This window comes from Daphnia magna, linkage group LG7 (genome assembly GCF_020631705.1).
Source record: "Daphnia magna isolate NIES linkage group LG7, ASM2063170v1.1, whole genome shotgun sequence".
NCBI lineage: Eukaryota > Metazoa > Arthropoda > Branchiopoda > Diplostraca > Daphniidae > Daphnia > Daphnia magna.
The window spans coordinates 10,215,993-10,243,111 of NC_059188.1; the positions used below are offsets into that span (position 1 = coordinate 10,215,993).

The 27,119-nt window shown below is 42.4% G+C and overlaps 1 protein-coding gene and 1 long non-coding RNA gene across 2 annotated transcripts; one reads left to right on the forward strand and one right to left on the reverse strand.

Moving 5' to 3' along the window:
* Nucleotides 1-406: 406 nt before the first annotated feature.
* On the forward strand, nt 407-25,366 carry LOC116926892 (dendritic arbor reduction protein 1). Its single transcript, XM_045176623.1, has 4 exons — nt 407-5,133; nt 21,787-21,837; nt 22,277-22,395; nt 22,464-25,366. The coding sequence occupies exons 1-4, from the start codon at nt 1,848-1,850 to the stop codon at nt 22,788-22,790; spliced, it is 3,783 nt and encodes a 1,260-aa protein (XP_045032558.1). The 5' UTR covers nt 407-1,847; the 3' UTR covers nt 22,791-25,366.
* LOC123474431 lies at nt 20,793-22,410 on the reverse strand. The gene is made up of 3 exons (XR_006649308.1): nt 22,270-22,410; nt 21,368-22,186; nt 20,793-21,314 (listed from the first exon to the last, which is right to left on the reverse strand). It is a non-coding gene; the product is annotated as an uncharacterized LOC123474431 (long non-coding RNA).
* Nucleotides 25,367-27,119: the final 1,753 nt, after the last annotated feature.

A 27,119-nucleotide genomic window follows, 5' to 3' on the forward strand; every position in this document is an offset into this window, starting at 1 on the left:
AAGCGAGCAGGGGAGCCCGATTTCTTTTTTATTTCTTCTTCTCCCTCTGCTCCGCCATTGGCGTGTTTCATCCAGCCGGCGCGCCCGCCGACGCGCTTTGACTCTGTCGGCCATTTTGGAAAATGCACCGACAGCTGTGTGTGTATGTGCCGCCGCCGTCACCACCGACGGGTCGCCGCTCCGGGTGTGTGTGTGTGTGTGTGTTGTATACGCGAATGAGAAAAGAAAAGGAGATGTGAGAGAAAAGCAGGGAGAGAGAGAGGGAGAAAATGAGGAGCAGTGCGCGAGCAATGGGAGGCCCCTCTTTCGCCCCTCCTTATATAAATTCAGCTCTTCCCCTTGCTCTCCTTGCGACGCTCTTCGTGCGATTGTGGAAGAGAAAGAGAGGGGGTTGAGAGAGAGAGAAGGCCGTCAACAGCATCGGAGGGGGGAAAACGGAGTAGAAAGAGAGAGACAAGCAGTTTGTGTGTGTGTGCGTGTGCGCGCCGGACCGAGTTGCAATCAGCTGCAGGATTTTGGCCCCAGCAATCCGTGCCATTTCTATTCTTCTTCTTCTTCTTCTTCTTCTGGAAATTTATTAGCGAAAATTGTGAACGGTTACATCTGTGCTGGACTTTCTTCTTTCGTGCTCGTGTCATCGGCCAGTGCTCCAAAAACAACAGCCGGACACACACACACACACGTACATCGAAAGGAAAAGGGAGGAAATCAAAAAAATTCCCTTTTTCCATACAAGCCAAAGAAATAAAGAAGAAGAAGAAGAAGAAGTCTTTGGTGAAATAACAAAACGGAAACCGCGAGCTGTCTCTTCTTCTTCTTCTTTTTGTGTGTGTGTTTTTCGCGGGGGGCACGCGCGCGCGCACACCCAAAGAAGTTGCAGCTCACCAACAGGAGCGCCAGCAGTGGCAGGATCTTAGCTGGGCCCAAGTGTGTCGGCGGTATTAGAAACACGGAGAGAAGAAAAAAGATCGTCGTCGATGTATAGGCCCACGCATCTACATCGTCAACAACAACAAGAAGAATTCGGTCTTATTGTGTGTGTGTGTGCGTGTCGTGTATTGTGGACCCTTTCCATGGATTGATGGTCGCATTATTTGCATACGAGTGTAGACGTGTGTGTGTGTGTGTCTACGAAACTGGAAAGGCACAGTTGTGCGTATAACGTCTGTCCCACCTGTGTTGGTAAACGCAAGTGTCATCAAAGTTTGGTGCTGCCTCTTTGACAGTCGTGACAAGGACATCGTTTGAGTAACGAACGATCGGCGCAAAGTTGAACGTTGTTTTCATTGTTTTCCAGGGAAATTAAAGGGCTGGGGGGGGTGATGGGAAGGAGGCAAGTGCTAGCTGCAATTTGCGGATGCTTGTTGGTGAATTCTGAATATTTTGATAGTCTCGTACGATCAGTGCTGTGAGTGATGGCCATTCTAGAAGCTCTGGCCGGTAAGGTGGGTGCTGGTAGCGGTGGCGTCGTCAGCGGCTGCGCTCTGCGATGCGCCGTCGAAGGTGGCGGCACCAACGAATTTCGCCTTTGATAAACTGTGCTGAAATCCCCCTTCACAATTGAATGATTTGAAAACTGAAAGAAAACAAAACAAAGTGAGTGAAGGACTTTCCTATAGAGGACGACACGTAACATTCCATCAGGACATCCCAAAACGAAACATTCCAATTGATCTCTCTCTCTCTCTAGTCTTATACAATAAACACAATTGTCTAGTCATTCATTGCCAAAATTATAGGACGTTCAACGAGCGTATCTTCTAGTCCATTTGCCTTGTTCAAAAAAAAGAAGCAAAGCAAAGGTGGTAGAAGACGATCGAAACAATCAACGCCGATGATCGAGTGTCATGGAGCGAGACGTGTCCGACCGTGAACTGTTGGAGAACCGCAATCTAATAGGTCACCTATCGTTTTCGTGGCGCGAACTGCAGGCCGATGTGGCCGACTGCGTCGCCGACGATCAAGACGGCCCATCCAACGACATCCACCAGCACGTGCACAACAACCGGCGTCTGGTGTCACCTGCGTCTTTGCTGGCCGACGAACGAAGCGGCTCGGATCTTCGTTTGAATTCGAACGAACGGGGCACGTTGGTGCCGCACAACAGGGCGACCATCATGCGCTCGAGGCGACTCCGTCACGAGCTGGGCACGGAGCGGCCGAGCGGCGAAGCGACGACGCGAAGGAGGGACGACGACGAGATGGCAAACGTGGGAGACGAAGAAACGGCAACGTCGCCTGGACAGCAACCGACGACGCCGCAGGCAGCGCCAGCTTCACCACCGTCGCCTCCGGCGACGGCCTTTGGTTTGCGGGGCCGTTTACGCCGGCCCGTCATCCAACATTCGCCTGCGTCACCTGCGCATTTCTACGACGAAGACGACGTCGATGCGACGCTTCGAAGCGATCGCCAACGAGCCATCGACGACCAAGATGAGGAGGACGACATTGTTAGTTACCGAAACAGACACCAGGAGGCGTCGGGATTGGGCGGCGCTATGACGTCGCCAGCTCCTCCCGCCGCCTCGCCGACTGGCGGTAACAATCCGCAGCGCCACCCGTCGCACCACCCCCACCACCAGCCGCACCACCACCTTCAGCAGCAGGAGGTGCAGCAGCAGCAGCACCATCACCACCAGCAGCAGCACCATCATCCGTTGCTGGTCTCAGCTGTGGAGGCAGGTGCGCTGGCCGGCGCCAGTGTTTGTTCGGAGCTGGGCGACGACGGAGAGGCTCAGCTGATCGCTCGCCATCACCACCACCACCACCACCACCTCCACCATTCGCACTTGACTCATCATCTAAGTGCCGCCAGCGCCGCCAGCCAACTGCATTTGCATGCGTCGCAATTGCATCGGGCCCCGATTTTGCCCAGTTTCCATTCGCCCGCCAATCAAGTGCTGCACTCGCCTCCAGCGCCAGCCCCTCCCCAGACGGAGGAGGAGGATGACCAGGACGAGCGCTCCTCTTATTTGTTGTCTCACCGCCAACAGCAGCAACAACATCTTCAACAGCAGCACCTGCACGCCGGACTGGCCGACGGCGCCGAAGCCAACGGAGTTCACAGCAGCGAGTCGCCGTTCGATCCGGCCGAGGCCGTCCACGAGGACAACAACAGCGACCCGCAAGACTTGCGGCTGGTCGTCCGTCATCCGGCCAACTTGAGGGTGGGCCGGCCGTCGCTGGACAACGACGAAGAGGACGACATCGTCGACGAGGAGGAGAGTGAATTGATTCAGCATCGCGACAGTGACGGAGAGGACGACGTCCATCCGCACCACCATCGCGCCCATCATTTGCAACAACAACAACAACATCATCATCATCATCAGCAGCAGCAACAACATCACCATCACCACCACCACAACAACAACCAACAGCATCAGCATCAGCAGCACCAACAGCATCAGCAGCACCAACACTCGGCGGCCGGTGGCGGCGGAGTCGATTCGCCGCTCGGTTCGGCCGATTCGGGGCTGCTCAGCCCCGGCGAGTTGAGTCCGTCGCGCGGTTTGACGATGCTGGACGCGGCCGACTATCGGGCGCTGCACGCGTCGGCAGAGTCCAGCTACCAGACGTTGCAGTCGCTGGGCTCGAGCAACAACGGCGGGTCGACGTCGTCCAGGATGTCGCCGCATCCGTCGGCCTTCGTCGGCGGAGGGAACGGCCCCAATTCCGGCTCCTACGCCACGCTGACGCCGCTCCAACCGCTGCCGCCCATTTCGACCGTTTCGGACAAGTTCGTTTACAGCCACCATCCGCAGCAGCAGCAGCAGCAGAACATGCAACAACAACAACAGCAACAACAACAGATCAATCAGCACCACCACCACCAGCAGCAACAACAGCAACAGCAGCAGCAGCAACAACAACAACAACTTCAGATGCATCACCACCATCACCATTTGCAGCACCAGCAACAACAACATCAGCACCACCACCACGGAGGGGGCAACAACAACGTGTCCGGCTCGTTCACCGTCATGCAGAACAGCTCCGGATTCGTTGGTCAAATGGGCGGAATGGGAGCCGGACACGGGGCTGGTGGAGGATACACGGGCGGATACGCCGTTGATAAACTGCCGCCGATGGCCCTGTCCCCTCCGCCCGCTGTCCAGCACGGCCATTACGTCCAGCATCATTCGGTAGTGTCCGGCCTTCACCAGACGTCGCCCCTGTCGCCATCGTACGGCAGTGGCCATCAGAACAACGGGCTCCATTCGCCCAGCAAATCGCTGGACTCGCCGACCGGATTCGATTACACCATCCGCGGTGGAGGTGGAGGAAGTAGTAACGGATGTTTGGGTCAGGCTCAGCACAGCCCGGCCGGTGCGTTGAGTCCGCAGTCTCACAGTTCGCTGCATTCACCTCCGCACAGCGGATACAGCGTTTTGAGTCAGGTGGGCATGAACGGATTGGCCGGCCCGGGGCCGCTCAGTCCACCTCCGCCTCAGCAATTGTCACCCGGCGGCCAGCAGCAACACCAACAGCACGGCCAGATGAGTCCTACGCCGCCGCCCGGTTTGAGTCTGATGGAACGGATGGAGCGGATGGAACGGATGGAGCGGATGGAGCGGATGAGAGACGCCATGCCACAATCGCCTTCGCCTCCGCTGGGCGTCTCGTTGTCACGCGACGCCATGATCGGTTCAATGGGTGGAGGTGGCACCACCATCCACCTGGCCAGCTCCAGCCAAATCCACTTGACTGGCCATGGCCAGCAACAGCAACAATTCGGTCCGGGATCTGTCGGTGCGACGGGCTCCAAACATTCGCCGCCGTCGTCCGTCTCGACCAGCAGTCCCAGCAACGGTGGAGGCGGTGGAGGCGGCGGAGGGGGAGGGGTAGCCAGCGGAGCGGGCAGCAATAACAGCAGCAACAACGGCGCCGAACTGGAGGAAATTAACACCAAAGAACTGGCGGCCCGCATTTCGGCCGAACTGAAACGCTACAGCATTCCGCAGGCCATCTTTGCCCAGCGGGTCCTCTGCCGTTCTCAGGGCACTCTGTCCGACCTCCTGCGCAATCCGAAACCCTGGTCGAAGCTCAAGTCGGGCCGCGAGACCTTCCGTCGCATGTGGAAGTGGCTACAAGAACCGGAATTTCAACGGATGTCGGCGCTCCGCTTGGCCGGTAAGTTTTTTTTTTTATTTTTATTTTTTTTTGGGGGCCGTCCACTTTCATTATCGGGTCATTATACGTTGTACCTTTTGTTAGGGTGTGTGTGTGTGTGTGTGACAGTCTTTCCTTTTGTGTGTGTGTCCCTCTTCTTGATAAGAAAGACGGGTAGGGGCGTTTTACGTGCAAAACCTGAAACAAACTGGTTGCCATAGCAACGGCCGAGTTTCCCCTTCCTTGTCCCATCGTTTGTTTTTTTCTTCTTCTTTTACCTAGTGGACGGTTGTGTTAGCGTTCGCACACACAAAAAGTTGGACGAAATGCGTCCAGCCCAAGGTATCCATGTGAATTCTTCACACACACACACACACACACACACACACAGAATAAAAGAAGACGAAAACACGACAACAAAATGGGCAGGTATTCGTTGCGATGTTGTTTTCGAAACGAAAAAAAACAAAACAAAACAAAACACACACGCAGAAAAGTATGGACGTCTAGTGACAATTCTAGTAGACTACACACGCGGGCAAAGTCGGGCGTTCGCTTTCGCATGAATAGTAGATGATCCGATATACAAGAAGTGCATCTCTCTCTGTGTGTGTGTGCTTATGAAGTCTATATACAGAATTGACCAGCAAACTGTGTATAGCCATCGTATTATTGTTTTTGTTTGTTTTCTTTTAGATCTTATTCTTCTTCTTTTTGTGCGTGGCTCACGCAGTTGGACTTGTGTGAGACACTTGACAAGAGCCAACTACGGGGGTAGGGGAGGGGGGACGTGAAAAGAGACTTGCGTGATGTCTATAAGAAATTCCGCACCAAATGAATTGATAATCAAAAGAGCCAAACTGGAACGGCATTGAACGAAGCTGTGCTTAAATTATCTTTATATGCTAATTATCGAGTCTTGTACATTTTATTTGGTTTTTTTGGGGGGGAGTTTTGCGATCTGTATTTCTACTCTGTTTGGCGTTGTGATTTGACGATGGGCTTTTAAATGATTATACTGTTTTACTATCCAAATGTTAAGCCGGAGAAACATCAGCTTGACTTTGAATGATGATTCCCTTTCTTTTCTATTACGCCCTGGCCTTTTCATCGTTGAGGCATCACTCGATTTCTTTCTTTTTTTTCGCGATTCGACAACTCCCACCCCTCCAAAAAACCCCACCCTTGTCCTCTTCTAGAATTCCATCAATCCGCAAGAGGGGTGGATATATCTAAACGACAGTTCCCGGTGGTTTCATTTTTGTATTTGGTTTTTTGATCCGCTGTTACGGTGAATGTTTATAGTAAAAGAGGATAGATTTCGATACCGAAACTCACTAGGGTCGTCTTGTTGTTTTTTTATTAAAAGGTTCGTAGAAAATTACATCAAATGTGTGTGTACTGTATATCTATATATATACCTTTAAAAAAAGGGCTCGGGTTACGTAACTTACCTGTCTTCATCATTAGGCATCGTGGGGTTATTATATATAGACAGCCAGTACCCGTTGTTCATACAGCAACTGGAAGGACGCAAGATGGTCGACATAGCATCATTTGTTTCTGGGTCGGGGCGGGGATTCTTCCACTAAAAGTATAGATGTTTAATCAAATAATATGCCGATTATAAATGTTTCCTTTGTTGGCGGACATTGATGAACATCATTCGATCTACATCTACACGTAGATACATAAGCTATACTATAGATTAAAGGTGCAAGATTTAAGGTTGAAAATTACATTGTAGTTATATATAAACTAAATTGGGAGATCAACAAACTTACCCTTAGAAAAACAAAAATGGATGGATCGATATGCCATAGAATTTGTTTTGACACCGTCCATTTTGTTTTCTTCTTTTCTCCGTGTAGGCCTTTATGTAGAGCTATGGATGTGTGCTGGTATATAGCTAACCGATCGATATCCCACTATTTATCGGCACAAAGTGAGGGCGGTTACATAAATAACCATTGATAGTCAGTGTGTAACATATAGAGAGCAGAAACAAGCCATTTAAGATGGCCATTGATTTATAGATGCCAAACATGGGACCGTTAAACTGAGCAGCCCACAATAACCCATCGTTACACGAGGCTACTGCTGTGTATAGGCTCAATCGAATACAAATAACTAATACAAGATTTTGGAGCCATCTTTCTCCAGTTGGATTGTATATGTAAATCACAACTGTCTACAGCTGTGATGATGATCTGTACCCTCAATTCTTCTTTGTTTTTGTTTGGAATTCTATGCGTTTTGTCAGAGCCACATATCGTCCCTCTTGGTCTATTTCTTATTGTTTCACTCATTTTGTTTTTTGGTTTTAAGGCGGGTCTCTCAGTTTAGTAGTGTGTTGCGTATGTATCCAACAGCTGATGATGTGTGCAGAGAGAGAAAGGAACAAAAAAGAGAGAATGATTGCAAAAGTTGGCTTCCGTTTTTCTTCCGTGCTGATTTGAAAAGGGAGTCGCCTTTTGTTCTTTTTTTTCACTCGTCTGCTTGAAGCCTCTCGTGAATAGAGAAGAACCAAGGGTATATACATATACCACACGTATGATCGAAAAAAGATTCGGGGGGGCTGCGTTTCAATTTTTCTTTTGTTTGACTCTACAACACAAAACGACAAAGTCTTTCCTCTTTTTTTATTTTCAAATAATTATTTTTTTTATTTCTATCCCCTTCTTTTCTCTGAAGGGGTTCTATACGAGACTCTTGTACACGTATCATTTGGTCATGCCAAGCATTAGCATATGCACGCGGTACACGCATCAGCCTATATGCGTAGACCTTGTTCCCCCCCATTCATCGATTGACTTTGACGACCTTAAATTTGAGTTTTTTCTTACATCTCAACACTTCAACGGCTGTGTGTTGATTAATTTTTTGTTTCAATTGAATTCAAGGCTTGTATACTATAGCCTATGAAGGGATGGAATCAGTCCATCTTAATATTTTAGACTCTTTTCTTTTTTTTTGAAAATATAGAATTCAGGTGTGTACATGTTACTGTGTGTGTGTAGCCAGAGGATGGGCAGTGATGGCGTGCGTGTTTGCAGGCTATACATATAAGGGCTCTTTGCTGTGCCTCACTTGTAATGTCCTTTATTTATCGGTTGGCATGGCAACCGAGCGCGTAGCCACTACACACAAAACCATCACTATAAATATATACCGTCATCGCCGTTCCCTTTTTCTCTTCTCTTTTTTTTTATTTTTGTTTTCCTATTCTTTTCGATGTACACAGTGTCGTTCATGTCCGCCGTAGTGTCTTCCATATTTTGTCAGCCGCGCGCGGCTCGTTTTTCTTTTTTTCAGACAGAAAAAACGTTTCCGACGCTTTCAAATTATTACGAGGCGAAGAGAAGTCAAGTTCCTTCAACAAATTCACACACACACACACACACACACAAAAATGATGTTTCTGTTTGTTCTTTAGCCGATAGAATAATATAGCGAGTCGTGTTGAACAACTCCACCTTTCGTCTATTATGCAGAGGCCCACAAATGGGAGGTAGAAGACAGTGGCCATTTTTTTGTTGTTGTTAGCTTATAGTTATGTTTTCTCACTTAAAAAACAGTGGGTTAGGATAGGCGAGCGCAGGGTAAACTTTTTATCGATTCGTTTCATGATGCCCTGCGAGGGACAGACGTCCCCTCCCCATTGTCGTTGGTGGGACCCAGTTCCAACTGTGTGTATGTCCAAACAAAAACAAAAGTGACAATGAACAAATGTGAAATGGCTTCTTCTTTTATTTTTATTTTTTGCTAAAAACAATGGGCCAGCATTAAAAAAAAAGAAATAAGAACCCTTTCATTCAAATGTTGTTCTCACACATTTTAGATGAAGAGAGCTAAAGGTCGTCCGCGGTTAGAATATTGCGGTTGATATCAAAAAGTCCATCGACACCGAGGAGCCCTAACCCGTGCAACATAGACATGTGTGGTATATAATATATCCTGTGCAAACGTAAATATTGCCATCAACCGCAAACTAAACAGACGTCTCTATACACGCTTATATAAATACCCTCCGGCTATAAGTCTCTATATATGTATGTAGAGGAAACTTGACGATTCATCACAGCATGTCGTTATATACAGTATATATATATATATAGAGTCAAACCGATATAATATTACGTGTATTGAATTTCAGTTGGGTTGTGGTTTCATTTTTATTTCCTTTTCCCTTTTTTTGTTTTGCCTTCAATGTTTACCGGTAGGCTAAACTTCCGCGTATCATTGGCAAACGGAAGAAGTTCTACATACGTGTGTGTGTGTGTATACACATGCGGATGTCGCCTAAAATATTAGAAAAACCCTTGAAAAAAAAGCCAACGGTCGCATAATATCCCCCTGGTGTGCAGTATACGTAATTTTCTTTTTCCTCTTCCCTGGGCTGCGGTGTAACACGCTGCGCTTATGTGTCTATACGCACACACATGGATTAGCGTATTGCCAACAGCTTTTTTTAAAAAAAAAGGTCCAGTTTGTTGTTGTTGGCCCAGGGTCTATAACTACATAGACTTGCAAGACAGCAGCTTGTGCAGTGTCCATAAATATGTTGAGTTAATGGCGGGTTCCGGTGGTAAATGTGCTATATATGCGTTCGTATTATATATGATGCACATCTGTATAAATGCGTCCTATAAAACATTTAAATAATAAAATTTTAAAAGGTAGAAAAGGTTTTTTTTTTTTTTTTGTCCTTTGCTTTTCTTTTTATTGGCATATAGAAAGTAGAAAATGCGTTCGTGTTTTTTTTCACGTTCATAAAAAAAGGGAGAAGAAAGCCCTTGTGCGTATAAATATGCGTTGCTGATGTCATAAACTGGTTGCGGATGATGCAAAAATGGTTGCTGGACACGAGGGGGCTATTGTCATATTTCTTTTGAAAAAGCGGAATGAGCTGTGTGCGCATGGCCAAGCGACGTATCCGAGAGATGCGCATAATTAAATGAGTCTATAGATAAATATAGCGTACAAGCTGAGACGAGCGTGATAATGTACCGGACGACGCATGCTTGGAGAAATTCGTTTCGTTCTTATTTGATTTGCCAACTTGCACCTGAATTGCATTTTTATAAACTGCGAAATTGAACGGCTTCGATTTGAAACGGGGACGTCTGACCATTTTCTATACACCAACTTTCAAAATCCTAATTGGTAGGAAAGATGGCGTTCAAAAGCGGACCGCATTTCACGAAACACAACAGAGATTGAGAAATATGCAGAAAAATGGGGTGGCAAAAGAAATGTAGAGAACGTGCGAGACGACCTACGATGGATATCTTTTTTCTACCCCCCTTTTATTTCCCCCATCTTATTTAGAAGCCGATTTTCTATTATTTAAACAAGGCAGAGAAAGAGAAAGAAGAATAGCGTGTTGGCGGGATAAGAGTCGTGAAAAGAGACTATAGAAAAGAAAGGGGGGGGGGAGCAAAAGGGGGCTGGAGAAAGGATAGAAAAGAAAGTGTCAAGTGGCGTTGGAGATCCGGGGGAATACAAAAAAAAGGAAAAAAGCACGCGGGTTCTTTCTGAAAAGAACTCGACTGCCGTTGAAGCTGTGGCGCTTGGTCCTCCGGACGCTAACGGATGGCAAGAGAGAGTACATAACGCGCACATATGTGTGGTGGCAGTTTATAGGGAAGAACGGGAGGGAAACATAGTAGACAGATAGAGCGTCGAGTCAGCAACTACAGACTCAGCACTTTTCCTTTTTTTTTATATAAATATATATATATACATATCTCTCTGGTATAGACCCCATTGACGTCCTCTCGGAAACGCAACCCGTATATGTCTCATAAAGATATACGTCTATATATTTTTATTTTTACATTATGCAATTCTTTATTTTTTAAATGGCCGGGCCAGTTTTATTTCGTGTGTAAATGTTAAATGCATGTGTATACGTTTATTTAATATCATAAGATGTGGTTTTTCTGCGTTAGAGATAATCGAAAGAAATATATCGCAACATGATTTAAAGCAATTATTATTTTTTTTTAATTAAACAGTGTGGGAGTTCACCTGCGTTCTGATAAAATATGATTGTTCAAGGGGATTTTGGCTTTGCACGTTTCAATGGCAAACACAAATGATGGGTGTCCATTCGTCAAGCTGACACAAGCACAAAAACTGCTGCCTATTTGATTTTTTTTTTTTTTGTCCCTTGTATTTCTTCATCATCAGGATATCCCCCATCGTGCAACAAAGCGAGAGAAAGAAAACAGCGTACAAAATGAAAGGGGGGAAAAAGAGTATATATCATAGCACAGGGGGGGGTTTCTCAGTATTTTTATTAGTATGCATGAAAACAATAGAAAGACCTATTCCAGCAAATCATCAAAAATGGCGCCTCTCCTCCCCCTGTATGTGTTTTTTTGTATTCTTATAAATATACCCAAAAGAGAGTGAACACACATCGTCGAACTTTTTTTTCTTTTTCTGCTGATTATTATTCATCTTTGATTATCGCCCCTCTCACAGTCAGAGGCGATAGCGAACGCCAGCAGCGTCTATGTATGCGCAGCAGGGAGTCTGCATGGCGTTATCATCATTTCTGCGGGCAATCATTGTTGCTTGATTGTCGTGTTCTATACTCAGATAGCGCATATACAGCTCATTAAAAATATATATAGGGTAGCCTACATACACCAGGGACGGGCAAGAAAAATCATGAAACACGAATCTAACAATGGGGGTGATGAGAAATTGTGTTGTTGTTGTTCAAATGGCTAAAGAAGAAATTAAACCGAGTGAATTGAATTGCGATGAAAATTTCCAAAATGTATTCGCATCAAAGTCGTATCTAAATGAATATGGGAAAGAGCTGCTGTTGCGAGACGTATAACATTTTGAGTCACGCCATTTGCTATACTGGAAATGATTGCAACAAAAACAGGGCTAGACCCGTTGAATAATTAAAATCTAACGACTACAATATAATGCGGAGCCCCCGCTTTATTACCTTTTTCTATACAGACCAGCCGTGTATGTATTGCGTAATCCAACCAGCTGTTGTTGGATGCCTACCTTTAGCTCTTTTATTCTTTCTTTCTCTCACCTATATCTATTTAGAAAAAGATAAAGAGAGGCAGTGTATTCAACCTGGAGTTTAGCAACCCGATGGAGGGGGGAAAAAAACAAACGCAGCAGGAGGGTGTCGCCCGTGTGTTTCATTTGTTTTCGCTGTTCCGACGCGTCACGAAAACAAACATGTGACAATCGAAATCAAGGAGCACCTGCCTTCATAGTTGCACAAGGCCAGGTGCGATTCACTCGTTTCTCTTCGCCGGGATTTTGTCGATCACGTTTGGTCAATTCAAAAGATGAAACGCAACGATCGGATTATATAGTTAACAAACACCGCATTAGTCGACCTATATTGAGTGCGTTAGCTGTGCTGTGCAATATGTATATATCGCATCTTAATGCGACATAAATACGTTAGCGCCCTCGAGAAGTGGAAAGTACGTCAATATGTCCACCTTTTCTTACTAATTAATGTTTTAATTCACTGTGCATTGCAAGCCATCATTCACACTAAAGAGCCGTATAAAGTGTTTAACGTCCCGATCGCAAACGACAGTTGATTTGTTAATTATTCAGAGAGACCTTTACATTTTCTATAGTATATTATAGTGAGTAGACTATTCTCATTTACAAAAATTAAAAAATAACAAAACAAACACTATATTAAAATGGGCTGTAAAGCAATTGTGCTCATAGATGACGCTCATTGAACCATTTTTAGTAAGTGAAGCGTCTTAATAGCGTCATTATGAACCATTTCAAAAGCTAAATCTATATATACATGAGCTGTACACTGTATAGACCCTATATCAATTGTTGGATGAGTAAAACTGTGCTCATTAGCTGGTGGTGTATCAATAGATGTCTTTGAATCCAATGGAGTGCCCATTCTTTGTGCCCATCTTTACATTCAATGACACACAAAAAAGGTGCGCTTGAACAGCCACGTCAAGTTAAAATAGAGAAATATGCCATACAGAATCGAGCATCGAACAAATTTATTCAATCACGGATGAGATGCTCTCTTTTTTCTTTTTTTTTTTTAAATAATAATAATAGACGTATTGTATAATAGGGCAACATGGCCAGCACACACACACGCTCAATCAAGCATTCGTCGGCAATTTTTGATTTTTGCATTTTTATATTTTCTTACTTCTTATATGGGGGAGAAACGCAGAGGGGAGAGGTTCAACCCAATTTTCTTGGCGGTTCAATCGATTCGCGCTGGGGGCCAATTAGGTAAACGAGCGCTCGTACCTCTACATATACCCTCATCCTGTAACATCTGCCTTTTACTCCCTACCCCCTTCTATTTTGTTGCTGCTTTTGACTGCTGGAACTTGTTCAATCATTTTTTTTTCACTGCGCACGTCAACAATTCAAAACGAGATGACTACATACTATACATATACACGTATATATTTATAAAAGAAATATTGAAGAATAGACTTGCAGTGAAACTGATCACATCTGCTTGTGCATCACGTTATATCGGCGCATCATTTTGGATGCGTTCAATCTTACATTTCTCCAGAACTTACATCTATTTTTTTTTTTCAATTAGCTTGATTTATGTAAAGAAAGTAGTTTGTTCAGCGTCACAATCAAAATTTGAGAGGGGAATTTCAGGTATAGATTTCTTGTTTCTTTGTCAGCCAATCTATTATATATATAAGGTATACATGCCAATCTATAATGTGTGTATGTTTATATACCGTTGTAGAGTGTTTGAATGGTGTAAAAAAAAAAGTGAATAGGGACGAGATATCAGAATATTAAAAATAAAAATAATCATAAAAATAAAAATGTCAGGTGTGTAGCACGTTTTTGTGTGTGTCTATGTGAAAAGAAGACATTTCCAAATCGATGATTGGAAAATATCGGCAGAAAAATCCAAATGGTGGACGGGAAAACGCAGATAATATCGTGCTGATAAAGAAAGAAGTAAAGAAAAATGATGGGGGAGAGTGGATTGTGAAATGCACGATGTCAAATGAAGCGCGAAACTCTGCGAAAGAAGGTCTGATTATTAGCGGGGCTATACAGCAGCAGCATGTGTATACAGCTTCTCTCTCTATATAGTATATAGGCTCCACATATAGATATATTGGCTAACTCTTTTCTCTCTTTCTCTCTCGTTTCGTTCAGTTTCCATTGTGTCGTCCAAGAGAGATGAAAAGTGCTCTCTTCCTCTCATCTCATTGGAGGGAGGAGAAAAATAAAAAAATACCTCAAATGTCAGGGACGATGATGACAGTCGCTGACTCTCTCCTTCCATTTTTTATTATTATTTTTTTTTTTTACGATCGACAAGATGGCGCCCAATTAAGACTTATACACAGCCGGATTGTCAATTCAACAGCGTTTCACAGCAGTGACTGGCTGCTGCTGAGAAAAATGAAAGCAAATCTAGCCCATCAGAGTCCACTGTTGGGGGTACCTATTCAAACGCATGCAATCCTGCACAGAACTGAATGTCGACAATGGAACCCGGATAAAGAATTGAAAAGAGGATGAAATATAAGGGCGAAAAGAAAAGAAAAAAAATATAACAGAGATGGAATGAGGGATATGGTGGGGTCGTTCTCCTATTTATTTAAAACACGTTCGATGGCTTTTTTTTCTATATTCACAACAGGGGTAGAGATTGGACAGATGCTGTACCACATGCATACATTGTCAGTGTTAAATAGACGTATAGACACACATCTTTTCATTTTGAAAAGAAACAAGTCTAATCTCTTCATCAGAGACGTGAGAGTGGACCACTGGCCCAGTGCTAAATAGCTGCAGAAAATGAAAAAACACAAAACAAGGTTGGGGTCATGCAAATGAAGTGGTTTCATTGTAACACACAAGTGGTGACCGAAGAACGTGTCGCACGCAACGACTCGAGTCAGAAGCCGTAGCTGAATAAAGAGAAAGAGTAAACAAAAACTATGACCATTGGCGAGTGGACTGCGATAGCGCAATATGTATTTATATGTATACAGTATATATAAGAGCACATCTACACACACACAATACGAAAATGCCATATCAACCAATGATAACAGCCAAGAAGCCGTTACAAGGAAACAGACTTTTCGGCTTTTTGACTGTGTCCCTTTGCGTCTGAGTTGCTCTCCTTTGTAGCTACATCAGCTGTAGAAAAGGAAAAAGAAGAGGGGGAAAGCAGCCTTTCTGGAACGTAATACGAACAACAACATTTCCTTTATAGTTGTTTACTTGTGGGCGACTCCCCTGCGACAGCGCGGCCCACTCTGTTTGCCCCTCTTTTTTTCTTTTACCATAACGATTCACCGTTATACGAACACCTCCCTCCCCCAAAAGAAGGTATATACTGTATGTATCGATGTATGCACCTGTTCGATCGAACTGATATGCATTTGATTTGTTTAAACAAAAATGCAGGCTTTTTTGTTTTATTAGTCTGCCCTTTTATTTTGTGCATTTGCATAATGCGTAAAGAGATTAGACAGTCGCAAGGACATGTGTATAGTGTTTACAGACAAGTATAGCCTATATATAAAGTATTTGTACATGCACATATAACTATAACTGTTAACAATAATCTGCGCGTAACGCTATGTTTATACGTATAACAAGTTGTGATTGACGCACCGGTGCAATGCTGATGACTGTTATATTGCGCGGATGTCAAACGAAATGGCTGAGACGCCCCAACATGCGAAAGTCGCATCATCAGTTTCATCAGTCCCGCCGTCTATTGTCTTGTCAGCCTCGTTCATTTCAAAATCAAAGTTTCAACCCCCTTTTTTTTCTTTTCAATGGGGGGGTTCAAATTGAAATTATTTTTTTGAAACAGCAAAATGATTGTCTGTGGATATTAAAGTACACATACCCTAGATATACGTATTGATGTATAATTCCATCGTAAATGGATAAAGTCTTATAGAGTTCAAAATGAACGGAATGTTCTAAATTTTAATAGAAAGAAAAAGAACGAAATGGCTTTTTATATAGAGGACTCTATTCACTTTGCAGCATCAAGATGGCCGTACAGCCATTTCGTTTGTATTTCTTCTCTTAATAATATTATATAGCAGAGAAGGGTATAAAGGTACATTAGAACATGGGGAACAGATAAAAAGGGAGTGGATCTAACCCATATACGAAAGAGGAATGGGCCCGGCTTGTGATCGAAGGTATATTTGAAAAAGAAGTGATGCTCTCTTTCTTGACATATTCAGATACTTTGGTATGGTATGTATTATATAGAAAATTATACAAAAGCAATCAACACCCCGCTGTTTGAATATATCCACTTTTCATTTACATTAGACTGTGATAGTTGCGTTGGAAATATGATCCATTTCGCGTATATGATGGCAACTTTGAAATTTGACCTCATTTTCTAATCAAATGGCCCGCTGGCGTTCGTTCTGCACGATTTGATTGTCTTTATAGCAACGGCTGAAACACAAAACTACACACATTTCATCAAACACAGCTCTGTTACGCAATTACTGATAGGTAGCCTACAACAGTGACGTGGTAATGTCCGTTAACCTATACTGCCATATGAGTATACATCATTTAGTGTAATCAACTAATGTTTCTCTAGCACGAAAGTATCATTAACAAAGAAATGGTTTTCGTGATTCCCCGAAACTAATAATATCAGTGCGCATAGACATACAACTATAATACATACCGCCCAATTTGTTTTTGTTTTGTTTTTTTTTCTGCCCTTCTCACATGTTTAAACTTCACGTGAAACTAATGCTTTGAAATGGTTGGTCTAAATAAATGTATAGGTTAAAGCTCATTATGCACACGTATATACAGCGCGCACAGCTCTTTATAACACACATTTCTAGAGACAACAGGAGGTTGCCATTTCACCTGTACAAAGTGTGTGATTGCAACTAATGTGTTACTCAGTATATACGTATACGTAGTGAGAATCTCCCAACCAAACAGTTGAAATGAAATGAATGCCAGAGGGGATGAAGAGCAAAAGTTTGCGGCTGCCGAGAGTGGAGGGGGGAGACGGGATTGAAGGAGGACCAGCGTGCAGAATAATAAGCGAAGCGAACGCAACAACACGGTTTATTGTGTGCGCTTATACTATGTGTGTCTTGAGCTTTAGGTATATATATACTATAGCCAAGGGCTTAAGCAGACAGTGTGTCATGGACGTAAACGTTTATGTTTTTTTTGGGGGTGGTGAGCTAAAAAATGTTGGACCGTAAGGCTCTCTTTCTTTTAGAGCTCAAAAGAAATGGTCAGTCATGCAAAACCATATTTTCTTTTGGCGTTTCTTGTCCTACACGTTATGTTGAATGACACTTGAAAGCTATATATACGTAAGACAAATGGAAAGAAATATGGAGCAGAGTATACGGCCCCGACATAATACTTTTTTTTTCCAGCAGAGGTTTTTAAACACGCCACTGCACGGGATTCTTGTTTTCTTTCTTAGCTTGCGCCATTGCACGTTAAATTGACATCAGAGTTAAATCTATTTCATTATAGCCACGCTATGAACATGTACAAATAGATCAATCTTGATTCAAAATTGATGGTAGGGACGCAATAAATCATTCGTACACATCAGTATATACATTTTTTAAGGGTAAAATAGTTTGCGGCTAAAGATGCGTGCACGAAAAAAACAAACAAAATCGTACGGTCTTACGATAGCTTTATTCAAATTAGGAAAAAAAATTATTTTAAAGAAATCCGAAAAACATGTATAGATTTGCCTACAGCATTTATGGTGAATATTCTTTTGAAAAAAAAAACATGAAAAAAACATGTTTAGACTTGTCTATACTTGATGCGTAAAAAACATGTTTAGACTTGTCCATATGCGCAGTGAATATTATTTTCTGATTGTTCGGGCGACTCCATTTTTTTTTTGAACCGGCCACTCAAGTGGCTCAATAAAATTTTTCAAAAAAAATTCAAATCTTTTTATCCGAGATTTGCATAGAATTCCACTTGAATCCTTTTCTTCCAACAGACGAATGAGAGGGGGAGGACCAGTTTTTCGAATAGGACTGCACACACACACACACAGGTTCGCATACATCTGTATAGGAAAAGAAGAACTGGACATTTAGAACAGCGTCAGTGTGCCCAGTTCTTGCATTTTCTTTCGCCTGCTTGCATAACTAGATGCTAACGACCTAGTCGACCATCCACAGCCCCCCGGAAAAAAAATATATTTCCTACCCCCTGTTTCGTTTCTCTTTTTTTTTATTATTCACTAACCACACCCCATCTAGCTCTTCCATCTATATATATATGTAAGCGTCCGCATTCCCCCCTCACTCTCAACTCGTTGTTATAAAGAACCCAACTTCGGCGTATATAGCCCCCATTTGTAATGATTCTCAGCGCAACCCTATTACGTAGTGGGTGTGTAGGAACCAACTGAAGCAAAGCTTGAATTGCTGGCCTTATTTTGGCGTCCTCAATAGAAGAGACTCCCGCTGGTCCTAGTCCCGAAAAAAAAAAAAAATTAAAGCGTCGTAGTCGAAATAAATGACACCCCTCCACATACGAGGGGGACACACCCTTTGGCGTTTGCCTATAGTTTCACTGGAAAGAGCCAAACCGTTAGACTCATTCTATACGTATAAGTATATATATATTTTTTTTTGGGGGAAGGGGGATGTAATAGACTCGCTGTCCACTTGCTTGAAAATCTTATGCTGACACTTTCTGTATGGTGTTGAAGGTATATAACATGAGGGGGAAGAAGAGGGGGGGGAGTGGAAGCTATTTTTCTTTGGTTTTCTGAACATTTGGCACGGAGCGTCTACAGCTGGACGATTGCGGGAATAAATGGGCTAACCCAACGTCGATATGTTGGAAGAGATGGCAAAAGAATAAGGCACTAGATGGGGCTGTGTGTGTGTGTGTGTGAGAGTTTCTCCCTTCATAGTAGAAATGGCGTGCCGAATACTACTCTAATACATTGGACAAGGAACACGGCCTTCGCCGCTGTTACCACTTCTTCTTTCGACACGATGGTTCCATCGCAGGACGAAAAGAAATAAACAAGTTTTCCCCCTTTTTATTTTCGTGAGTTGGACTTTTTGACATTATCGATCGATTTTTGTTTTTTCAATCGACTCTTTGCAGAGACTCGATCATCACATTTTAAATAGATCCTAATGACGGTCGTTCGCCATATGAGATCTTTTAAAAGATGAAAGAACAAAAATTATGTAAAAATAAGTTTGGAATTCTGTTTTTTTCTTAACAAACAAAAAATGGTGCTAAAACGTGGGTCGCTGGATACGTGTCCAAGTGGCATAAACGCGTGGGCGTCAAGAGGGGCCTCTCGTTTGAAATTTTTTTCTGTCCTCCATTTTCTTTTATCACATTTTTTTTTAATCAAAAAGGTTTGGAAAGAAAAACTGGCATCAGTGGGACTCTTGAAATCCAGACTAGAGAAACGAAGTTTTTCTATTCTTTGATTTCTCCCCTTCTTTTTTCTCGCGCTAAACAGAGGGACACAGTCAAGGGTGTGGTGAGTGTAGAAGGTCCCCCCCCCCCTCCCCAAAAAAAAAGAAAAAAACATGGACACGCCCGGCAGCACGAACGAAATCGCGTTGCTTTTTAAACGAATGTCGTCAGTGGTGTACAATTTCTTTTCTCATGTATAGACTCTGTCGCACATCATCCCTTACGTTCGCTTTGCATTTTTTAGTTCTTCATTATCGTCAGAAGTTAATGACTTTAAGACCGTCCTCTTTGCCAACATCCCTCGTACAACAATCAAGGCCTTGCCCTCTTGCCTTCTTTTTCGCTAGAATACCTTGCGATCCGCTGAACAGCAGAATCATTTTCCGCAACACTTGACGTTGTAGTCAAACTTCGACAGACAGCAGTCCCACCGGAATGAGGACGAAATACAATCAGCGTATAATATATACTGGCCTCCCCACAACTTGCCTTGCTTCGTCAATAATCTCATTTCTTTTTCGGCTGATTGACTATACTCTCCATTTGCCTGCCACGTTTTGATTTTTCACGGAGATGATGTAAACGCGCTTGCTGCTCAAACCTCTCATCAGACTAATTTTTTCTGCAAAGTCTTTCTCTTTTTGTTGCTTTTTTTTTTAAAGGGCCACGGGCATGTTAGAAAATTATAAATGGGATATGCGAAAAAGGAACGAAACATTTTTAGTGGCGACTTTCCGATTCACTAATTATTCATTACAGCTCAAAGTTTAAAGGGCGCAGACGGTGACTAATCGACACGCTCATCATCCTAAATCAAATAAATCTACTATATAGATATATCCGACACACCCCTCTCGCTGCTTGTATCGCCTTGTTATAATGATGACCCTCCGACATTTTCCGGTAAGGTGAGGAAATGTGGCAAAGCGAAATTTAAAAAATAAAAAACACGTTGACTAATTAATGATCGTTAGCGAAATGAAAAAAGAAAAACACTTGGTCGTGTTGGGTTGGTCCCATCGTCTCAGCAGTTGGCGATGAACTTTATAAATAGATCTATGGGGTGGGTTGGGGTGGAATAGGCAAATGAAGAGTGTCTGGTATATAAGGGGTTTACCTGCCCGAGCAATTACCAAACAGCATAGATATGCATAATTTTTTTTGAATAACTGGAGAGCCCTCTAGACGGAACATTAAGCATATCCAATCATTACGTAACGACGGAAGATCAAGTAAGCGTACAGAATATAGTATTATACGGGTACGCATAAAAATAAACAATTGTTTTTTAGTTTGAAATAAAATGAAATGATATCCTCAATCATTTCTGGTCGTGTCAGCTTGGGGTGTTGTAACACACATGTTTTTCAATCGGAAATTGCACACAAACAACTGCCCGACTGCAGTTGACGTGACTGTTTTTATATTTTGTTCCGTTCGGCACAGATAATGCGCATATGTGTTTTAACATACGGAAAATTCCGATCGTAATCAAGTGAGAAACTATGCGACGAATATAAGTGAGAAATGATTTCTATGAGCGCCGTCTTTCGACTCGACACGCGTCAGTTGATTTATAATCTACATCTACTTGTGATTGACATCATAGTCGAGGTTTTCATTCCAAAACTTCGTGTTCTGCGGGGAAGTACATCTAATCAACACGTTCGTATATGCGCATTTCGGGGCCTTGGTAACGGCGAAACATCGAATACCTATGTATAGAAAGATGGGCTATATATGTATATACATGCGTGTATATATTTACCTTGAATTCGGCTGTATTACAATGTTCACTTGTTATACACACTTGCACTTCAGTTGTTGTAGCAGCTCCAAACAATGGCGCGAAATTCAATTTCGTCGCAGACAAATCCCCGGCACCGATTCGTCTTGCCGATTTTCTTTGTTAATATAAAACGTGCGATGGTAGAGGATTGCCCAACTAAGCCACTATCTCCACGATAGCCATCGATTTACGCTGGAAAGCACAAAAAAAAAAAAAAGAGGGTGGGGGGGAGAAATCTATCGATTTCGTTGACACCTTTCTGCTTATACCCACCGTCACTACGATGCTGTTGCAAGCGGTGCAAACGTTAAATTTCGCCAATCCTTTTTCTTGGAAGAGATTTTTATTAAAATCTAACCTTTTTATTTATTTATTTATTTTTTTCTTCGTTGATTCAGTTGGAGGCCACGCTCAGCAGCAGCACACACCGCCGTTTGGAGAGCCACCAAGTAAGTTTGTTGTTTTTGTTTTTTCTTTCTTTTCAGTTTCGTGACTTATTTGTTTCTGCGACGTTTCTCACGCATCAGACGAATCCCTGTTTAAAAATACGAAAGGGAAATAAATACATTTAAAAAGAAGGGAGCGTTGGTTTCTTGATAAGAGTCGAGTTTCCATGGCAGACAAAGGGATGGGGGTGCATGACTTGTGTTGGAACTGTCTATTCCCGTGACGTTTACTGTCGAATGTGTCGCTGAATATCGTCAATTATTTGAGCAGCCGCTGGTTGGATTTGCATCTCAGGGGAGATCAAGCGTTTCAGTTGAAAATTTCACGAAAAAAAAGAGCTGGCAGTGCCATCTAGCGGACACAAACAAAACAATACTCACCACAATATATTATATAACATATTAATTTTTTTTTTCAAATTTCTTTTCACCTACATCATAGTCGCAGTTGTTTGTAAGCGCAAAGAAGAGCAACCTCCGCCACCGGAACAACCGTCACCGAAGAAGCCTCGCTTAGTTTTTACCGATTTGCAACGACGTACACTCCAGGCCATTTTCAAGGTACAAATTCGAAATTCGTAATCATCCTGCCGATAAATGAACCTCAAAAACGAATGTTTCTGATTTAGGAAACGAAACGACCATCGAAAGAGATGCAAGTGACGATAGCCAAACAGCTGGGCCTGGAACCGACGACGGTCGGCAATTTCTTCATGAACGCTCGACGTCGTTCCATGGATAAATGGAAAGACGAAGACGGTGGCGCCAAATCACCCGGTACGAGTAGTATGGGAGATGTGGACGGATGTGACGTCGATGGCGCCGGCTCGGTCAGTATGTGCGGCAGTCCTTCACCGGTGTCGTCACCTACTGGCGCAGGTGGCGGCGATCCGCACGGCGGTCACGTCATCAGTCACGGATCCCTGCACCATTCACTGGCCACCGACGCCTTATGACAGCAACAGAACCATCACCTGATTGCATACGGCCAGTGATTGTTTTATGAACACATCAAACAGATCGACACCGACGGCTACCTCCGACGTTCAAATGATATATCCAAAATATTTATCGAGAATATGACGGACGAAAGCAAATGAACGAAAAACAAAAGGAATGACGAACAAGCAATTCAATCTAGTCCTTTTCGAAGTGCTAAACGTGGACGAACTAAAAAACGAAACGAACTCCGCCAAAAAAGAGGAAGTGTGCGGGAGAAAAACAAAACAATTGACATGTCAAATGATCTCTTCTTTTTTTTTTTTTTTTTTTGTTCAATTTGTGCTACGTATATCAACTGAGTGCTAGTCAATGATGATGCAATGAGTCACATTTTTGTGTGTGTGTATAAGTGTAACCCACATTCCGAATTTTTGCTATTTTGCATTCCAAACCGATGAAAATGTTGAGCTTATTTTATGTATAGTCAAATAGCTCCCCCCTCTACATAAAAGCAGGCAGGAAGAGAAATACGAGACATCAGGCAAAGGCAAACCAGTGATCTCAATGGTAACTCTCACACAGTCATTCCATAAAATGGCCGTTTGGGGAGGAGGGAGTTGTTTTTAATTGAAAATCGCGAGCGTGAATTGCGCCCCTCCATCCGATAAAGTCGCATGTTTCATTTCTTCCCACATTAAAAATTTGGTTTTTTAATGTTTGGTTCTATGTCACAATCGCTCAAGGATCGTGTGCGTTTACAAAAGTTGGAGGGGGCAGTATTCTAAGTTCGAAAAACAAGAAGAAAAGCGTTGCAATCGTTTGCGCATATTCAAAGTATCCCGGCAAAGGACATCTCAATTTACATTTCATATCTGATAGGAGGGGAGTGAGGCTATTTTAATAATTGAGCATCTACACAGAGGGATGAGGTTGTGAGCGACCAATTGAAACAAAAGAAAGGAAATTTTTTTAGTCTCTCTAGTCAAAAGTCCTTATAATTATTTTTTTGTTTTAATGATGCGCCCAGCTGAATGAATTCCCTCTTGTTGTGTTTGTAATAACACACACATCCGAGTAGGACTCTCTACTTTGTCGACACACACGTTTGTAACCGAGATTATTATCACCATTTCGCTCCTCTCCCTCCGCCCAAAGCAAACACCACCTTTATCCATATAAACATTTTAAAGTCACGTATAATCATCCACTCGTTTTCTACGTATCAAATTCAATTTCTACCCCGGCGTGTGTAATAATGGAGGATATAGTTTAAACGCTCTAGAGAGAACAAAAAAAACAAACAACAATAACAAAAACCTAAATATAAAAGGCCCCCTACAGTCAAATTTTCAGAATAATACGGATGTAGCCTTTCCTTTCAAATCAAACACGCTCTTCTTTTTTTTTTTTTTTCTTTCGCCATTTACACCCCGTTATACATAGCTTCGATGCCATTGGTGCGTGTCCGTGGCTATTTCTCGTTTCTCTGTTGCATTCCATGATGTACATTTTCTTTTACACAAAACAAAAACAGAAATTTAATAAAAAAAAAAAATCTATATAAAATAAAATAAAAAAAAAAAAAAAAAGAAAACGAGCAACCCCATCCCCAAAGAAAATAATTTGTCGATTGGTGTCTCACGAATATCTCGTTTGAAACAAATTATGTGCTATCTTCTCGATCGTTTTCGCGTCGAAATAACTGACATACTTAAAAAGAAAAGAAATGGGGAGAGCAAGAAATAATTTTTGCTTTCCGGTAGGAAACACGTGGCCATCGTCCTCTTCAAAGTACTTACTGATAGTCATGAATCTTTTTTTGTTTCTGTATTTCTTTTTTGTTTTTTTAATCTTATGGGTATTCGTTTTGAAACATTTAAATTTCACGACCTGATCACACAGTGAAACCCTCCTCCTTAAACACGAGTTTTTTTTCGTTTTAATGGAAAAAAACAAACAAATATTCCCGAATGGAAGTTTCACCAGATTAAAAGAAAATTAATAATAATTTTATAATAGTTTCGTGAAGTTCGTATGTGCAGCACGCCCGTTTTCCCTTTTTTTACCTAGTCGTGTTACATCGTTTTAAAATCTTTTCGATTTTTTTTGTTTTGTTCTAAATGATTGACGTACAGTTTGTGTGTGTGTGTGCGCGTGAGCATGCAAAAAAAAAAAAAATGTGCGCATTATCCGCGCATGAATCGAGGATTTCTTTGTTTTGTTTTCGGTTCGATGAAGTCATTTATGCAAAAGTTGTTTTGATATAACATATGCGCTGGTACTTACATAACTTCATTTTTCTTGTCCTGTACGTGTGTTTCCCACCTCTCATTATATACTTAAAACATCAACAAACCCAAAGCATCACGATATTGTACTTTGTATCTCTCTGCTCGTCTCTCCCTTCGTTCATTTGTTCTGATTCGCCCTCCTATAAATCCTGCCCCCCCCCCCATTTCCCTAACCCCTCTGTTGGATGATTTAACCTACTTAATAAAGCTCTCTCCACGCATTATCACATTTAATAATTCCCTCGCAGCTCACACTCTTCTCCGTATTTATATACATACACATACACGAAAGAAAAACATTCCCGTCCTCTCTCTCATTCAAATTTTAGCTCTCTCGTCCCGATACACTTCACGAAATGAATAAGCGAATGTGAAATATAAAAACCGGTTTCTTCGTCCTTTAATTTCTAAATATTCGAGGAGCGCGTAACTTTTAAATGGAGCAATAACTTAAATATAGCTCGTAAAACTTCGGTCTAACATTTAAGATGCGAGGCATTCAATACAGCAACTCCCTCTTCCATCAAGAAAAACGAGATGATTGACTCGCTTTCCCTAACTTTCATAATAGAAAGCTGGTGGGGGTTGGCCGCAGTATAGTTTTCTCTCGTTCCATTCCAGGTGATGGTGAACGAAACGGCCTCTTGCGGTGCAAACTCTTGCAGATGGCTGCAGCGTAGCCTAATGAGGTGTTAAACAATCACGCGTTTTCTTGATGACTTTATTATGACTCTATATCTTAGTTTTTCTAATCAAGTGCACCAGATCAAAATATTAAGGAGGGAGAAATGAATAAAACAATTCACGATTTGCGACGAATTGATTTTGAAACAATATTGTTAGGCGATACCAAATGGAAATAATGAAATAGTCGGTCAACGTTTACCAATGTCGTGAGGCAGATGACAGGAATATCAAATCTGAAATATGAAAAGTCACTTGCTATAACGAGGGCAAACTGACCTGTCGACTAAATATTGTTAAACTCGACACGAGATCCCCTAATTGATCTCTAACTTTCTTTTTCACAGTGGAAAACAAATAGAAGAAAAAACTAGTTAGAGCCTGTGCTAAAATGATTGAAGGCAATTTCCTGCCACGTGGAAATGCTTATTCATTCAAAAGACAAAGTTGCAAGTCATTCAGTTATTTGTATTTGATTTGGGAATGTTTTTCTATGTCACCGTTCACGAGTTTGAAAATGTCGTGGTCATGATCATTGGTCAACCAGCGACCACACAATACTGGCAATTGCGTAATAAAGAATGAAGACCGAAAGGCGGGAAAAGTGCCCACAAAAGCACGCGGTTATCGTGTTTCCGTTTGTTGTTTTCTAAAGTATAGTTCAAACCATTTTCAGAGTTTGCCTTTACCGCAAAACGTTGACGCTTTTTATGAACTATCCACCTTATGATAATTTTGATTCATTTACCTCCGGGATTCATAGAAAATGAAGTTGGCTTTCGTCATTGTGTTACCGGTCCCATTGAATTCATTTTTTTTTTCAGTTGCCAAGAAATGCATGTAACATAAGCCGAAATATCAATAACTTGTTGTTTGCAAAAGAGATGGATCGTAGAAAGGTGTGGCAGTTGGAATTGAAAGTTTTTCATTAGCAAAACAGAAAGTTTGTTTTCTCCGCTGCACAACAGAACAAAAAAATAATAATTGAAATCGTTCTAATCGAAATTAGAGGCTCTTTCCTCCCACGCAGTGACCGCAACGCTCGTGAACACCAGAGGTAAGCCTCTGCGGTATGATTTCACTATTTTGAAAAACATAAAAAATAGGCCCGAACGGATTCCAAATGTGTCCACAGCGTAGATAATAGTGTAAAATGCTCACGTAACGGCTCAGCTCCTCCGTTGGCCAATTCTTATGTTAAAAATAGTTTCATCGCGTCTGTTGTGATCAAAGTTAGAATTCATTTCCAATCGAATGGCATACGTGCACACCTTCTCGATTGGCTTAGGTTATCGTGCATATGTATCGATCTTATCGGTCAACCCTTGTTTTCATCTCTTACATTTAGAAAAACAAACAGTTTAGGTA